Raw genomic sequence first — 17,870 nt, forward strand, 5'->3', positions numbered from 1 at the left:
CACACACAAATGCAGTGAAAGACAGACCCAGCTCTGACCCAGTTTTTAGTCAAAGCTACAGAGAATTTATGCATTAAATTTTTTTATTGCTACTTGCCCACCTTTCTCCCAAATAAGTGGGCATTTACTCATTTTCCAAGGAAACAAATACTATCCCCTCTTAAAATACATACAGTTTTTAGTCAAAGCTAAAGAGAATTTATGCATTAAAGCCTATTGCTACTTGCCCACATTTCTCCCAAATAAATGGGCATTTACTCATTTTCCAAGGAAACAAATACTATCCCCTCTTAAAATACATGCATCCTGCTGCCACTCACTGTCTCTTGGAGGAGAACAGCTCTTCCAGCCTCTTCCAGAGACAATATTTCTAGTGTACATTGTAAATCACAGGGAACCAACCCCACCCTCTGCAGTCTGCAAACAGATGCTCTAAAGCCTGAAGGCTTGTGAAAATGTGGTCAATATTGAGACTAAGACTGTATTTACAGAGGAGTTTGAAATACCAAGCTCTTGAAACTCTTTACAAAATTCACTCTGGAATGTCCAAAATTCACTGATGTGTTGCCATAATCCCTCTAATCTGCTTGGAAGTCTTGCTACCAGTATTAAGAGCAAGAAATAAGTACCTTGACGTCAAGATTATTGTACTACTGTCAAACATATGTTGCTGTTAGAGGTAAGGCAGTACACAAACTGAGCAGACCAGAAATTAAAGTTTAGTTTGCCTTAAGAGAAAAGCCAGTAACGAGGTCATCACTAGCTTAGTGTGCACTGGAAGGCAAAGCAGAGCAAGTAACAGTGTCCTAAGACAAAGGGAGTTTTAGGTATTTTGAGTTGTTAAGAGTTTCATCCTTACATGATCTGGAACTGTGACAGAGACCACAACAGTGGTGTTTCATCTGCAGATCAAGATGCAACCTAGAAAAATTAGCTTTTGCACTTTTGGAAGCAGTAGAATGATTTAGCATAACCACTAAAAATAACAGCAAGTATCATGTGATTTACTGGAGTTTATGCAAAAGGAATTTCTCAATCACTCCTGATGTGCTGACAACTAGAGAACATCAAGCAGAGTAGATGATGAAAATATTTGTAGCATATCTTCCACAACAAAAAAAAAAGCTATTTATTGTTGCTAAGAAATATGAAAATATAGAAAAAAAGGACCTGTAGCAAAGCAACAGAAATGTGACATTATCTGTGCTAACCTCTAGAGATCACTTGCCTGAAAAAATCAAAGTGCAGTATTTAACAAGAGTCAGCCACAGCTAGATTATACCTTGCTAGAATATTATTTTGGCAATTGCTTGCAACTTGTCAACTCACATTTCTACTGAAAAAAATAGTTAAGCTGTTGACTGAAAATCTGATTGAGACAGAGAAAAATCAAAATATTTTCAATAGTTGTTCACTGCACAAATAAAAAAAATAATAATCCATTGCCTCTATCTGCATGTCAATGCACATTGAGGTCTTAGGCCTAACAGATGTAATAAAAGGTGCACTATTGGTGCATTCTTTTGGTCATTCATCTAACTCATATTAAAATGTATCACAGTAAAGCTCAGGAAAATGTGAAGGATTTAATTCAATACTTGAATTTACCTCTTGACTTTGGGGACTACCGTGATCTTGATTCAGCCACTTTCTCTGAAATTTTTTTCTTCCCTTTAGGATACTGTAAGCACTGTAAAGGTTGGCTATTATTTAAAATAACAACTTCTTGCTTCTTATAATTTATGAAAGCTAAGAATAAAAAGCAATAAAAGAATTAATGCACAATGCACTAGGAAATATGCTCTTTTCTTAACAGAGCCTTGAAAGTAACATGATGTCACTTTTTGTGGTTGATACACATTTCCTTTATGATCTTCACTTGAAGGAATGTGTGTCCCTTACAGAATACCCAGTCAGTAAGACACAAGATCCATCCTTAATCAGTACTAGATTTGATTTTTAACTTGGTTGTAGCTATAAACATCTTCAAGATAACCTGAATACTATTGAAAGCAAATGGAGAATAAACACTTTTATCTGTTTTTATCTGGAAGAACTTACAAACATCAAAAACATCAACTCTTTAAGTTGTGAAACAGCTGAATTTAATACAGTTTAAAATACACATTAAAAGAAATATTAACAGATGACTAATCTTAAGACATCACTCTCCAAACACACATTAGTTAGTGGATATTAGCAACTGAAAATCATCAATATTTCTGCATAAACTGTGATAGTGTGGAAAATGTAATTTTCAGAGAACATAATTCACAACTGAATGATTAATGCACTGAATGGAGGTGGTGAATCAGTCCATGAAAGAACCTTTTGACTGCAGATACTTGTAGCTTCTGGCTTCTCAATTAGTTCCTTTCCAATCTTTCATTACAGAAATAATTCTATAGCAGCAAATATCTTCATTACAGATGCTCTCCAGGTTTGTTTTTTAATTCAGTTTTAGGTATGTAATACTCATACATTTATTTCTAAGTACCTGAAAACTACTGCCTCCTCTTATTTTCCATGCATTCCCAAGACTTTTTTTGAGACCTTCACTCCATTGTAGATTAAAACACCGGCTGGAAAATTCTGCTTTATATTAATGAAGTTGCAATAAGATTTATCTTTATTACATCATGCTTATATGTCAATTTACTTTCTATTCCCACTTCTGTCTTTTGTTTCCTGTGGCCGTCAGTGCATAAAAGGGTAAAAGGGGTGGATTTTTACAACATGTACTGCAGTGATGATTAGAAAACATTTTTCAAGCAATATAGTTTAAATTTCTCTTAGGATTTGCATTTGCATTTGCATTACAGTGCCCAGTATCAGAAATATGTAGCATAGTGTTGACATCTATTAACTTCAAATTTCTTCAAACAATGATCCCACTCTTGCTCTCACCATCTGCTCCAGCCCTTGCAACCTAACAGAGTAGGAATTCAGTCCTAGTGATTTCCATTGCCTTTACACTTTTCTCTTTGCAAAATGTACTTTCTCAAGTTTAAAACTAATGCTACTGATCACACTACAGCAAATTAAAAAAGTACAGATATGTCCAAAATGGAAGAGCTGAGGAGATCAAGTTCTTGAGTGATTTTCTGGTGCTTCTAGATATTGCTTTTATTACAGTATTTTTAATATATCAAACAATATAAAAATTACAAAATATTACAAAAAGGCAGGAGAAACCTTGTTCCGAGTTTTTAAAACCTTTTAGTGCTTGCTGGTGCAGAGTTAATGGCATGGGTTCTTAATACAACCTTATCAATCCTTGTGCCTCTGCCACTTTTTCTGAGTAAAAAGAAACCTAGAATATTCATAGATATAAAATATTGTTCTTTCACTATCAGGATTCTTCATGTATTTCTGTGGATATCCTTAAAGAAAATCTCTAAAAGAAAAATAAAGCAAGATCAGCTCAGGATAATTTAATTTCACATATAAAGTACAAGGAGATGAAACAAAACAAAAGAAACAAATGTTAAAGTGAAATAAATACTGGACGAAAATTTGAAAAAAAAAATCTTATTTTTCTTTGAGTATGATAGGAATTTTTTACTGAATTAATAATTTGGTTTTCTCTGAGCACTGGTTATGACTAGAATATGGCAGAATCTAAAAAATTTTTCTGTCATTGTCAAACCCTAACATTGGATTCTTGCTATTTCATAGCCTGTAATTTAAAATGGCCACAATTCCATTTTAATTTCATCACTTTCTCTTATTTTCAAAATATTTATATTTAGTAAAAGTTTTTATGTGTCTGAAGCAGAATTATCAACTAATGATTGTTGATAAATATTCTTAGAATTGCATTGTCCTGCAAATCTCTGTCTCCTAGGAAAATGTTTGACCTTTGATAAGAGATCATATATATAAAAATAAAAGAGTGATGGACTGGTTATAAATACGTCCCCCAAAAATCATGCATTAAATGATACAGATATTTTGGAATGGTTTTTCAATAATTCTATCAGGTTTAGAAGGCAATTATATATCTTTAAGATCATGTGTTGTGTAATTCAGAACACCTATTTTTTTTTAGTTTTTCTCTGCTGAACCTAGCTTATTTTATTTTATTATTTTTAATTTTTTTTTTTTTTAGTTTATGAAAAGCCCTGCAGCTATGACCTATTCAGTACTAAGTCAAAACTAAACAGACATGTTTGCTATTGGTTACCAAAATATATGTTAACTCTGAATCCAGCTACCCAAACCAGAGGGCTTTTGTGTCAATACTTTTCCAAAAATTATTTCATCTTCTTTGCTGTATAAGGAAACATAATGTGCGCAAAATGTGTAAAACATCAATTATTGAAAAGCTTTGGATTATTATATAAAATCCCTCAGGCAGAAAGAAACAAAGTTTTAGTTGCATTGTTTATTTGTTATTATATCACCTCTAGAGGGACTCTTTCTACAAAAAGAGTGGTAAATAATTGATTATTATTAATTTTGAAGAACAGGCACATTGAACATTAAACTGAATTTTTTGTTTTATAATCAAGGGGGAGAATATTCATTATGTAGACAGAAATCAGTTCTGTGCTTGGCAACATTTGTTTCTGTATAGCCTTGATGCATCTATCTAGGTAAAGAATGGTAATTTTCTATTGCATTGTTATATAATTCATAGCACTTAGTCACTGCTAAAATGTGTGAATACCAACCTGAAAATCTCTAATGAATGTTAAAAAGAAGAAGATGAAACCAAAGGCCACTGTCCATTCACAGATTGCACTTATAAAATGGTAAGTATAATCCTGATGGAGTGAGATATAAAACAAATTTTCAGATTAAACAGCTAAATAAAACATGGGTGAAATGATATAGACATCTCCTTCTGTAAATGCAGCAAGTAAGATTTAGGACTTGTCATCCCTGCTGTATAAAAGTCAACTCACATTTTCTTTTTACAGAATGGTGAGTAAATTTATCAAGGTGCACGTGTTACACTAAGTCTTGTGCAGACCATCAAAGGCAGTAGAAGAAAACTACACTTGGCACAGTATCAAAACAAAGGTTGACTATAATATAAACCTGAAAACATCCAGTTGTTACATTAAAATTACTGATGTGCCCGTGCTCCAAGCTGTCACTCAGAGCCACTGAGCTCAGTAATTCTGAGCAAATCCTTACCATGGTTTGAAATGGAGGGCTACCCTTAATCACAGTTCCTGACAAGACTTTTGTTTTTAAGACTGTCCTTGTAAACCTATGTCACATGACACAAACAGAATGAAAAGTGTTTCTTAACATGCCATCACCAAATATGCCATCTGTTTCAGTAAAACCATTTTTTCATCTTTGCATCACATAAAAACCCACAAAACCCCTGAAGATATTACTAAGATTGTCAAATTTGCAAAGATTTATCTCACAGCTGCCTTGCCACTGTTTGGTTGTGGTACATTTGCTAAGTGTGCTCTTATTAAGCTCTTCAAGCAGGATATACTCTCTGCATTATTTAACCTGTTTGGTTGGGGTTTTTTAATACCTCCTTTTAGCAAAATTGCCCCAAAAAAATTAGTTTTCATAGTTATCATTCTGGAAACATTGAAATCAATTCAAATACCTAAAATTAACTTTAGGATGCTTTAGGTCAGATTCCAAACATTTATGGCAGTATCAAAGACTATTTAATAAAGAATGATAAAAAAAGCTGAGATATACAATATTGTAAAAACCTCAAAAACTACAGAATTAAATTGGTCCAGTTATTGTTTCATGTGAAAAGTTCATTTTCAAGAAAATTGACTATAAAAGGAAGTAGAACAACTAATTTCCAGACATTTTGTTTTGTAGTCTTTTTCTATGGGAAACTTTCAAATTCTCAGTCAAAATGAAAGTCTAACTCTTTCAAGATTGATCACCCATGACAAGTTTTCTTACCCACACCGCAGTCACCTTTCTAATGAAGAAGTGACTGGAAATCAGCATTGCACAAATCTGTTCATGATAATGTGCTATTTGAAGCCTCTGACATCTTTGTAGTGCTTTAAGATAAATATAACAGCATTCCCCAAATAATATCACACAAGGTAAGTTGGCTACCTAGTACAATTTTACCTTTTCACCTGGAGTCCAATCAATTCTTGTCATGGAAATTTTTGAAGCAAACACAATCACTGGGAAAAAACAGTGTAAAGGAAACTATACAATATCAGTGACTAAAAATGAAAATATCTGCTTTCAAAAAAAAACCAACCCAAAACCCAGACCATCTTCCCCTTTTGTAGAACAGGAGACCCTGAACAGCCACCATATCAAATCAAGGTATTAAGAATACAAGTAAATGAAACACCTTATTACAAGGCAAGTGGTAACAGCAACCAAAACACATTTCTGCACAAATGAAGGTTTCTGTAGGTTCTTTCAAAGTATAGACAGTAAGGGAGACACTCCAAACTCAGGTGACATTTGTGATCAACAACTATGGAAGCGAGTCCTGCACTGCTGGAAGTGGAACAGTGTTGGTTTCCAGTGATGCACAGAAAGTGCCTTGATGTGTTTGCACAACTTCCTCTCAGGACTGAGGCCCTCTTCCAAAGCCCCTTCACAGCTGCTGGAACCAAAAGCAGGCTGTAGCTGGCTGGCTTATGTGATGAGCTGCTGCAATCACTTTTCAACACTTGGCAGACCACCCAAGGCAAATAAAATCAGTGAGACTACTAATTACAGCATGCCAAGGGAAAAGCCAGGAAGTTGTGCAGTGTGGCTTTAGGAGAGGTGACTACTGAGGTGAAGAACCAAGCAGCATGGTCAAAATCATCTGCTTAGGCTATTATGCCACCCATGTTTTTAACTTCTGTGTTTTTGCTTTATTATGGAAGCAGTGGCTCCCTTTTTCAGACTTTACTCTCCTTCGAGGGAAGGAAGTTGAAAAGCTGCTCTAGCTTCACTTCATCTGCTTAGGCTTGTATGCCACCCATGTTTTTAACTTCTGTGTGATTGATTCATTGTAGAAGCAATGTGGGTTTGATTCATTGTAGAAGCAGTAGCTCCCTTTTTCAGACTTTCCTCCCTATTCTCCTTCGAGGGAAGGAAGTTGAAAAGCTGCTCTAGCTTCACTAGTGCATGATTCTGTGGAAAACACTGGGACATTGTTTTTAAAAATACCACTGAAATAAGAGATAAAGCTTTTTAGAAGTTCCCAAAACTCATCTTTGTGCTATTAACGGTGTCTCAACATGCTGTATTATACACATTAGAGAGCCCTAAGTAAAGAGTGTGACCTCATTTTTATTTTTTATCAGCAATGTTTTAACTTAAAAGGAAAACCATGAACAATAAAGGGAAAACCACAGGATACACCACAAAGGATACTGGGAATGAAAGCAATGACAGATATGACAGATATGGCCATCCTTATGTGACACACAAAGTAAGTGTTCCATCGTGGGCAGGACTTGTAGGAGATTATAGACTGAAGTGTGATGTATACAACACCCGAGCCAAAGGCCACCAAAGCTCCTATGTCATGGACACTGGGAACAGCCAGCTCCTGGAAAGGGAATCAGCACAATGGTTAGCTGCTGTTACCTGAAGAAACTAGCAGGTAGTGCACATGAATGTAAATTTTCTGCATGATGTACTGATTAGAGGAACTAGAATACTAAGGGAATAATTTCTAATTCCAGTTTTGCTTTGATCTCCTGACTTGAAACATCACCTGACCTTGAGCAAATCTCACATCCTCTTCATGTTTCAGTTATTCTGTTGGCAAATAGGGATCAGAATGTACTGTTCACTAGTTGTACATATACAGTGAAAAGATTGAAGGTTTGCAAGTCACCATTTCCAGCTTCTCGGGCAATTAAGGATGCTTGAGAATCTGCTAGATCAGATGCTTAGCTAGATTAGATCCTTATTATGCTCAGAACCCATTCTAAACTGCACTTAACAAGGAAAGCAGGGTCAAAGCAGAGGAAATAGAAGTTAAGTGAGGAAGGAGTTTATGGACTGGCAATGAGACACAAAAGAGATTAGATAAGAACCTGTGTTATAACTGTCAAGGAATCCCTTTGGAAACATTAGGATCAAAGTTTCTGCATCCCTGACTCTCACAAATTATTTTGCATTCCTGATTTGTCTTTTCCCTATTGAGTTTGGTTTCTATTTCAGTCAGGCATCATCCAACATTTTTTTTTGTGCTGCATATAAATTTTATCAATAAGAACAGGGATATTTTAAAGTACAATATGATTAGAATAATCTTTAAAATCTAAAACTTTAAAAAACCACAGTACCTGTGATGTTTGCAATCCACACGCACTGCCTGGATGCAAAGCTAAAAAGGGCAAGTTGTCATCCTAAGGCAGAGGGGTTTTTTGTCTGAAAATACTATTTCCATTACATGTAAAACTGTACTGGCTGTTGAAGGCCCAACAATCTTTATTTTCAATTTCTGTGTATGTCATGTCACTATATGAGCACAATGGTATTTAATAAAATGTTCCAAGGTAGACCAGACTTTAAAAGAAATAATGCAGCTGTTTCCACAGATTTTAAGGCAACATCTCAAGCCATCTGCCAATTGAATTTAACTTGATTCTAGGCTGAAGCTTTAAGTGCAATTGTTCTAATATTTGTGTCAGAATCTAGCTTATTATATACTTCCTCACTAGAAAAGTTGAAATGAATAATTTGTTTCAGTATTTTTCTCCCTACTGAATTTTCTTTCAGACACTGAGGGGGGAGCTTTGGTTTGTAATAAGATACTTCTGGCAAAGTAAGCATAGTTCTACATGTCTCTATCAAAAGATAAAACATGTTGTTATGCCATTTCCTACAGACTCAAAAGTTTAACAGGCTGATATTGTGCTCAATTTTCTAAAAAAAATCTGTCAGATAAGATTAGTTTATTTTGTAGAAAATTCTGCTGGTGAGTATGCCATCATTCAGCCAAAAATGCAGATGCTTTTGTTAGTCTGACTTATACTGCCTTACCTGATTATAAGTGAACTAAACTTGGAATAGCAAAATGTTTTACATTCAAGTTTTCACAGGAAAAAATTTACAGCAAGAACATCCATACAGTACAGATCTGTTACAAGACAAGCACACAAAAAACTCCTTAATGGCAAAACTGCACAAGCAAAAATTCTCTTGTATAGGGAGGAACCAAGTCTGTTGCTGAAAAGCTACAGAAAAAAGGCAAGAGCAAGAAAAGCATTCTTATGCTTTTCCAATGGTCCACATGGGGATAATGTTAATCACTGTTATCTAGTTGGAATTTTTAATGGTAAAACAAGCTTCTCAATTTCCAAGGGTCCGCATGGGGATAATGTTAATCACTGTTATCTAGTTGGAATTTTTAATGGTAAAACAAGCTTATTTTCATTTTTGTTACGAAATTTATGGTCATACCTGAAAAGTTGCAACTATGCCCATTCCAGTGCAGCCCATCAATCCCACACATAATGTAAACATATTGCATGAAGACCTAACAAAGTGTGATGATTCATTTTGCTTCTCTATTAATAAATATCTGATGTACATTGTAATTGAAGCTGAAAAAAAACCAAAAAAAAGTGTTTTGTTCAATGATTACATATTGATTACATTTTAACAACTTTTTCCTGTAACACATGACTTTCAGAACAAAATTATAAATATAATACAATAAATAATACTATCTTTAACTCTGCTGGAATGAAGAAGTTAATTCAGATGAACTTTCAGATGGAACTTCAACATTGTCTTAAAATTGCACATTATTGCTATGTAGAACTAAATGCACATCAGTTCAAGAAAAGCACTAATTTAAATCTCATTCTTCTGGGTGTTTTGGGCACATTAGGAACAGGTGTTACAGGGAGATAAGAACCATAAGATGCAAGTGAAAGGCCTTATTCTGCTCTGAGAAGCAGTCTTGTGCAAGAACTACATCTCCTTATGATGGATGGTCTGAAGAATTAATTCCATTTTGTAGAGTCACTGCATGCCTGGCCCTAATATGCAGTTCACTCCTGGCAAACACCAGTACTGAATTAGGAAATCGTGGTTCTTCAGGATAATAAGCTGTAGACTGAATTCCACAATTCCATAACACACAACACAGTTTCAGCCTATCTGCAGTTGGTAAAAGAAATTAGGTAACTTTGCCCAGGCACTATGAGGCTACATGAAACACTCCAAGATTGTGACTGAACGAGGCTCTTATAAAAGGTAAAATATGTTTACTTTGTCTTAAGGCCATCATACAGAGATACACAGCTCTTGATCCTCAATCCTCTTAAAGATAATGGAAAATGCCAAACTGCCTGATTCACATCAGTTATTTTGTAGAGCAGGCACATTGTGGAGAAAACCAGGTGTTGCTTCAACACTTCCCTTTACTGCAGCATCTTAGAAACTAAAGTTTCCCTACATCAGAGTTTCTGCAGAGTAATTATGCCATCTTTGCTCCACTTTTATTTCCAGTGTGCTGACTGCTTTGCACTGATGAGGTGCTCTGAAGAGACACAAGTGCCTCTAAGCCTGCACTAACTGCTCCTAAGGACCCAACTCTCCAGGGATTACTTACATCTACCTGATACTGCCATTTGACTGTGGAGAAGTTTTTCTGCAGAATACTGAATACATTTCTGTAATGAAAGCAGGCATTTTTCACTAACTCTGATTTTTTCATTCTGGTCAACCCAAATACCTGATACATACCTAGAAGTGCTGAAATATTAATCATAAAACCAAAGACTCCGCTCTCCGGAGGTTTAGTTCCAGTGTCGCTAAAGCAGGAAGAGAGACAAATTAAAAGTTAATTGAGACCTGTGAAACATAAATGAGACAACTGAAATCCCTCGAGAAACAGAACTCGTGTGAACTGCTGCTGTGTGTGTAAGGCAATTCATCTTCTGCTGCACCATTTGTAGTAGAGAATCCTTCTTTTCAAAAGAAAGCATATTTTAAGAGCATACTCTTTGAACTGCATTTCTTCTGTTTCTGTATGCAATATGCAAAGATGTGACAGACCTGTACTTTGCTCATGAATGACATGATTACATAAATGACATTTCAGAATTAATGTTTCTTTTATCTGCTGAATTAACACTGTGATAGACTAAAAGATATCTAATGGCAATCACTATCTTAAGATGTGAGAAAATTTGGTTTAATTTCTTTAAAAGGACATAACCCTATGAGAGAAATTGTGCTCCATGCCCAAGAATGTTCCTAGCAACTGTTTAATTTACTGATGTAGATACAGCTTAAGAGTACTCTATCTCCAAGGTGGTGTAAATCTCTTCTGATGAAACACTTCACCCTTACAGGGAATAATTAGTTCACTGGGACATGGAGAGGGAGGGGTGTGAGAATATCTACAGAATTTATATAAATATCTACATGTATATGTCTACATATGTCTAGACATATATGAAAGACATAATGTCTTCATATATTACATCTATATATATATGAAAGACATAATGTGCACAAAACATTTGTTTTTTAGATTGTAAGTCTCTTCTGATGAAACATTGCACAGGGAATAATTAGTTCACTGGGACATTGAGAGGGAGGGGTGTGAGAATATCTACAGAATTTATATAAATATCTACATGTATATGTCTACATATGTCTAGACATATATAAAAGACATAATGTCTTCATATATTACATCTATATATATATGAAAGACATAATGTGCACAAAACATTTGTTTTTTAGAAAATGGAACACCTTCACCATAGAGTAGTTTCCCCTCTTTTCCCTACATAAGTGCAAAAACTCACCCCAGAGAATGCCCCTTCCTCACAGAATGAACTTACTCCTGTACTCAAGCCCCCTCAAGCAGAACTCTTCTATGGAAGGTGAGTGCTCTGTTGAAAGAACAGTACTATGATCTCGCCACCTCTTTTTGCTATTTTTTCTTCTCTGATGTCCATTTTTTTCTTGTTTAACATACAACCAGTTGATATCTATTTGATCAGGTTCTGTTGGTCAAGCCAATGGAAAACATCTAGTTCTTCCATCTTTACATAATTTGAGTGTGAGCTAAGTTTTCAGTTACTGGGCAGTACCAAGAAGCAGGATAGTGTGTTTGAACAGAGGCACCCAATCAGATATGCGAACACATGAGGGTTTCAGCTAATGCCAAAGCTTAGTGGACACTGAGCAAAGATTCTGACATTGGAATGGACTGCCCAGAGAGGTGGTGGAGTCACCATCCCTGGAAATGCTAAAGGAAAGCCTGGACTTAGTGCCATGGTCTAGTTGACATGGTGGAGTTCAGACACAGGTTGAACTCACTAACCTCAGAGGTCTTTTCCAACCTATGCTGATTCTGTGATTCTGTGTATAATGAGACAAGTAGGTACTAGCTAGGGATATTTTTTTATGTCATGCAAAAAGAAGAATTCTATTCATTCCAAGAGTGAGGCTGGATTAGGTTTCAGTGCTAAGATTCTGAAGCTACCACTGAGTACAGCCAAAATGACCTCAGCATGAATGCTCTCCACAGGAAAAAGAGAAAGCACTCTCTACTTTAGCAATCACTCTCAAGGATTTTGACAATTTTGTGAAGTTCAGGACAGAAGAGTATGACCATCTCAAATGACTTGATTATTTTAGAAATTCATATTTGCTCTCCAACCCTTTCTATGTTATAGAATGACTTGTTTAACAAAAGTTGCTAAGATGATTTATCAGCAACAGGAGGAAGCTTAGCATAAAGGTAGGATCTTTTTCTATGAAAAGCCGATGGAAAAAAATAGAGAAAATTCATATATTTCTTTTTACTAGATTGGTTCCAAATTCTCAGACAACAAAAGTTTGGACCAAGCTTTTAGGCAAGTTTTTACAACTTGTCAGGCATTGGGAATCCCTATTCCCCTGAATTTTCTTGTTGTAATGCTTTCTGAGGACTTGTTCCAGCTGGTAGTCTGTATTAATCTCGTTTCTCTTTGGCAGTGAAATTGATGAAAACAGTAAACTAAGACTTTTTGTTTGTTTGTTTGATACACCTGGAAATCATCTTAATTCGTGTTTCATTTAGCCCATTTTTTAAACTTGAACCTCATGTTTTCCTTTTGTTTCTGGAGTGTTTTCATTAACACGACAAAGGAGTCCATTTAAAATGTGGGCCACTTGTGACAATCTTCAAGGACTTTTTCAAATCAGAAACCACTCTGTGGTAAGTACATGACTGTAATCACTTCAAAGCTTTTGAAGGGCTTTAGGTGAGAAGAGAATGGAATTGGCACACACATAGAAAGCCATTTGAAGTTCTTGGAACACATTGCAGGAGTAAACCAAATAACGTGAAATTGCACTGAACTACATTTTTTAACAAAGTATTTTCTCAAGCTAAAGGTTATAGGTGATTTTTGCTATTGCGGATTTTTAAACTCAACAATCTTAGATTACGTTGTAAACAAAATTCATACCAGGAATATTATATCACAATCTATTTACAAAGTACTACACTGGACTTTTAAGGACACAGTCTTCTTAATGCTATATTTTGCATTAGAAAAGCTAAATGAATACTTGGATTAATACTAATTTTTCTTTAAGTCTGCTGATTTGAAAAAAAAAGATTAGCAAAAAAAGCATGAACAAGAATAAAGGAAATGGTATATTTGAAACAAAAATGGGTGACAGTCCCCTCCTTTTTATGAACAAGAAAAAAGGAAATGGTATATTTGAAACAAAAATGTGCTCACTTATTTGAGCTGGTGCATAGGTGAGCTCAACCACCATGGAAAAGATTAAGAACCCTGTATGAAAATGACAGCAGTGTCACCATCTCATGCAGAAGAATTTTAAAAATGAACAGTCTTCTGAAGAGTGGAAAGACAAGACGGTGAAGGAGACAAAGAATAAATATTTTAGGGCCAAAAGACTCATTGAATTTTCATTGAATTTTCATTCAATTTTCATTGAATTTCATTAAATTTTCTTCAGAGCCATCATAAACTATTTCTCTTCAAACTGAGGTCCAATTTTTAAAATAGGAAGATTCTATTCCACCTACAGGAATCCTGATTTCTCCAGAGGTACCAAGTGGTAGCAAATACTTTCAGGAGAATTTCCTTTATTCTTTCACTGAGAATTTGAACAAGCAAACAGCCACCCCAGCACATCCAAATCGGTTTGGATTTTGAGCAGCGTGAGTAACAGGACTAATTTTGGCATAACCTCATCATCTTTTAGGCCTTAGCTGCTAGAAAATACAAAATCATATTAATTTTATTTACCAAGAATTGTATTTATATGGTTTACTTGATGGGACATTAGCACAGTCTCAATGACAAATTTAGATGTGGTCTCTCGCTGTAACAGCTGCTACATTGTAAGCAAATAAAATTAATGTCACTTCAAGGCATACACAGAGTACTTGGGGAATGAATGTAAGAATTACAGAAACATTGAACTCAAGTATGTCAGTATTCTTCTCCTTTGTGTAACTGGAATTTCCCCATATGAGGTCTATTTAATTTTTATACTTCATTTTAAGATATTGCACAACTGAAAGGTTGCAACATTCTTCCTCCTTTTTTAACACTCTTAGTTTTACTAAATCACATTCTCAATCACATGATTCATATTCTTAGGCTAAAGCAATGACCTGCAAATTAAGCATTGAATGTGGTACAACTATTGTCCTGAGTACTTAGAAGAAAACCCTGTACTATTCCCAAGTGCATCTTCTATGAAGTTCTTATGCTTAGACCACATGCCTTTAGAATTGTTGCAGGTGCTTCACCAATAGCCAACATATTCTTAGTCCAAATGTGATGTTAAAAGGATATAACATAAACAAGACTTTTAAAAAGCTTTACTAGTAAATGCAGAGGGACCGAAATGTGAGTGGGAATCACTGGCACAGCCTCTTATGTTTTTGTTTTGTTTAGGATTTTAGGGCATATGGCCTTTTATTGTGATTCCATAGCTAAAGGATAAGAACAGTGTTTAATGGGTGCTATTCCATTAAGCTGATATAAGTGTGGCAGCTGTGATACATTCACTAGAGTTGTACAGCTCTAACTTAAAGGTTTGGTCCATCCCTTTTAGAAAGAATGACACAATTAAGATATCTGGGCTGTCAAAAACTTAACTGCAAACAAAACTATACATAAAAACCACATCCCGCTCTCTCATATATTTTATTCTACGACATGGCTTCAACATAAGAAACATAATTGGTCAAATTTCTTACTAGAGGATCTCAAAATATTTCTGAACACAAACTATGTACAATTATGTCAAATGATTAATTTTTGTTAGTTAATACTGGATAAATTGCACTGATCACAAGCACTTTTGTGTTAGTAAAGCTTTGTGTGTAATCAAGGATGAGCAGTAGGGTATTTGTTCAAGTACAAGAACAAGGCTTTCCAAGAGCTTTCCAGATTTGCACAAAGTCTTAAAAAGTTTTGCTAATATAAACATGAAGCCCAACTTTCTCTGGCTCAGTTTGAATGAAGCTCAGCTATCTTGTGGGTTGTGGTGTCATTTCCTCTTGCCTATGATGACAAACCCTAATTTTCAATAAAATTTTCTTCTATGTGCCAATCAGGTTAGCAGTCTTCTGAAATTGTTCACGTCCAAAAAGTCCTTCAAGGAATTAGGTCTAGATGCATCTCGAAAAATATATTCTAAAACCTTGTTTAGATCTTCTGTATATCAGAGACACTCTTGGATTTCTGGCTAACCTTCAATCAATTGAGAGATAAATACTAACATTTTCATAGTTTAGACTTAAACGTTAACATAAGCCACGCCTAAAGAATGATTTACAAAGAATTGCACTTAAATGAAAAAAGTTATAGAAAAGAGATGCCAGGCATCTCTTGGGAAATCTTTAAAACCCATTGGTCCTGTAATGAAATATAAAAAATGCATGTTTGTGGGGATGTGTGTACCGCGAAAGCCACCACAGGGCTCTGAGTCCAGTCATCGTCTGGTGCCCTTTGGCCTAGTTCTGGAGTTATACAAACAAAATTACACTTCCACCACGTAATAGTAAAGTTTTTCCTAGGATCAGGCCTGCTTTGGCTGCAGCAGAAAACTTCCATGTCCTTTCCATCGTGTCTCCGGCGCTGTGTCCTGCGGCTCTCAGAGGTGCTGGAGGTGCGATGGGTGCCGGGAGCGCCCAGCGTGAGGCCCCACCGCCGCTGCCTCTCCTCCCTGGGGACCCCACTCTCCCTCCGGGAAGCCCCTCGGGACACCGCCCATGGTCACACACACACGGGCCCCGCAGCTCGGCCGCTCCCCGCCTCACCTGATGTAGGGCACGAAGGGCTCGACGTGCCCGGCCAGCACGGCGATGGCATAGGAGATGATGAAGGCGGCCGAGGACCAGCTGACGAGCAAAGCGGGCACGAAAGCCACGCCGGGCATGCAGCACAGCATCGCCGCCCGGGGCAGCGGCGGCAGCGCCCTGCAGTGCCGGCCCGGCAGCGGCGACGGGCGGGCGCATCCGCGCTCGGCCCGGGGATGCCCCGCAATGCTGCCTTCCCTTCACTTTCGGTTCTCCGCCGCTCTCCCCGCCCCCGACGGCGGCGGAGAGCCAGGGACGGCCGTGGGCCCCGTCGCCTTTCACGGCTGGCGGCACCTGAGGCGCCTCGGGGAGTTTCTGGCCGCGGAACTCTCCCACCGCAGAGCCCCCGCCGCTGCCGCCGCCGCGCTCGGGCCGCACACGCCCCGTCGGGGCAGGGAGGCGGGCGGCGAGATGCTGCTTGGAATGCTCGCCGGGCTCTGCGCGTCGTGCCGGCCGCTTGCCCCTTGACAGTTTTCTTTAAAAGGGCTAAAAATGGGTCCAGTATGAGCGTGAAGGGGCTCTTTGCACCTCGCCGACACGGAGACCGGGTCAGAAACTGTGCAGGTCCCATTCCGGAGTCCTGCACACGCCTCATCTGCCTTGGACTTTCGTTTCAAACATATAATGTAGCCTTGATCTCCAAATTTCCCCTGAAATTCACTTTTCCACATGCTTAGAGGGAAACGGTAGTTTAATTCAAAATCATGCCGTGTTCAGCAATTTTCGCTTTTGTTTAGCCTGCAGCCACGGACAATCTGCCAAGGGTGTTTCTGTTTCCTTTGATTGTTTGTAGTTACCAGCTCTCCAAACCAACATCTAAACTCGAGGTCACCATTCTGCTACAAAGACATGTGTGTGCATACTCTGCCCCTCTCCCTGAGAATGTATTGAGGGTTTTGTCTTCAGTGCACATTCCCTGTGGTGGATGCACACAAGGTGAATACCTCCCATGCCTCTGAAGGTATTAGGAACGGAGATAGAAATTACATAAAAGGACCAGGGACAGAACATCTTAATGCAAGTACAGAAAAGTAATTTAAAAAATGATTCTACCCCTAAGACTGGAGGTAGTCGACGACCTTCTTCTTGGCAGTAGCAAGTCGCTCATATTCTTAACATATAAATTGAGCGTAATAGTTCATACCATGCCACAAATTCATACTTCACATTTCCACAGCTAATCTGCCTTCTAGTAAATTTGCGTGACAGAAATTTCTGACTGGAAGAACAGGTTTATTTCTCTTTATGTTAAAGGTGCAAAAATAATGGAAGAGACATAATATTTCAGCTATCTTAATACGCCGGTTTAAAAAATTCAGTGTAATTATGGCTCAGTATCAGGTATCTTAGGTTTTTTATCATCTTGAAACAGAAAATTAAAGAACTACTATACAGGAATGAAACCCGATCTCTTTGGTCAATAAATGGCAGAAACATATTGATGGTGATTATATTTATAGCAGTAGAATTTTAATTTTTAGTATATCAGTAATTTATTATTTTGATTTGGTCCCTTGCAAAAAGAGGATGGAATTCACTTTATTTTACTCCATCAGCATTTAAGTCACATTGTTGGAAAAATGTTCCATCCACAGTT

At 37.0% G+C, this 17,870-nt stretch overlaps 1 protein-coding gene across 2 annotated transcripts; it reads right to left on the reverse strand.

The window, feature by feature from the left end:
* Positions 1-294: 294 nt before the first annotated feature.
* On the reverse strand, positions 295-16,612 carry DRAM1 (DNA damage regulated autophagy modulator 1). Of its 2 annotated transcripts, XM_039708296.1 has the most exons (7): positions 16,235-16,608; positions 10,669-10,736; positions 9,376-9,518; positions 7,333-7,510; positions 6,076-6,134; positions 4,677-4,769; positions 299-3,397 (listed from the first exon to the last, which is right to left on the reverse strand). In XM_039708296.1, exons 1-7 carry the CDS (start codon positions 16,363-16,365, stop codon positions 3,353-3,355), a joined length of 717 nt encoding a protein of 238 aa, XP_039564230.1. In that variant the 5' UTR covers positions 16,366-16,608; the 3' UTR covers positions 299-3,352. The 2 variants fall into 2 exon arrangements, with proteins under 2 accessions (XP_039564231.1, XP_039564230.1); XM_039708297.1 differs by lacking the exon at positions 4,677-4,769 and having other exon boundaries at positions 295-3,397; positions 16,235-16,612.
* Between the last annotated feature and the right edge of the window lie 1,258 nt (positions 16,613-17,870).

The sequence above is a fragment of the Passer montanus genome, unplaced genomic scaffold (assembly GCF_014805655.1).
Source record: "Passer montanus isolate IOZ18808 unplaced genomic scaffold, ASM1480565v1 scaffold20, whole genome shotgun sequence".
NCBI classification, from domain to species: domain Eukaryota; kingdom Metazoa; phylum Chordata; class Aves; order Passeriformes; family Passeridae; genus Passer; species Passer montanus.

Excerpts from the sequence above, each read along its gene's own strand:
- DRAM1 (XM_039708296.1), bottom strand. The coding sequence starts at position 16,365 with ATGCTGTGCTGCATGCCCGGCGTGGCTTTCGTGCCCGCTTTGCTCGTC. Across the intron at positions 10,737-16,234 it reads CCCTTCGTGCCCTACATCAG|CGACACTGGAACTAAACCTC; the intron begins GTGAGGCGGGGA and ends TTCCTGCTTTAG. Across the intron at positions 7,511-9,375 it reads GCATAGTTGCAACTTTTCAG|GAGCTGGCTGTTCCCAGTGT; the intron begins GTATGACCATAA and ends TTCCCTTTCCAG.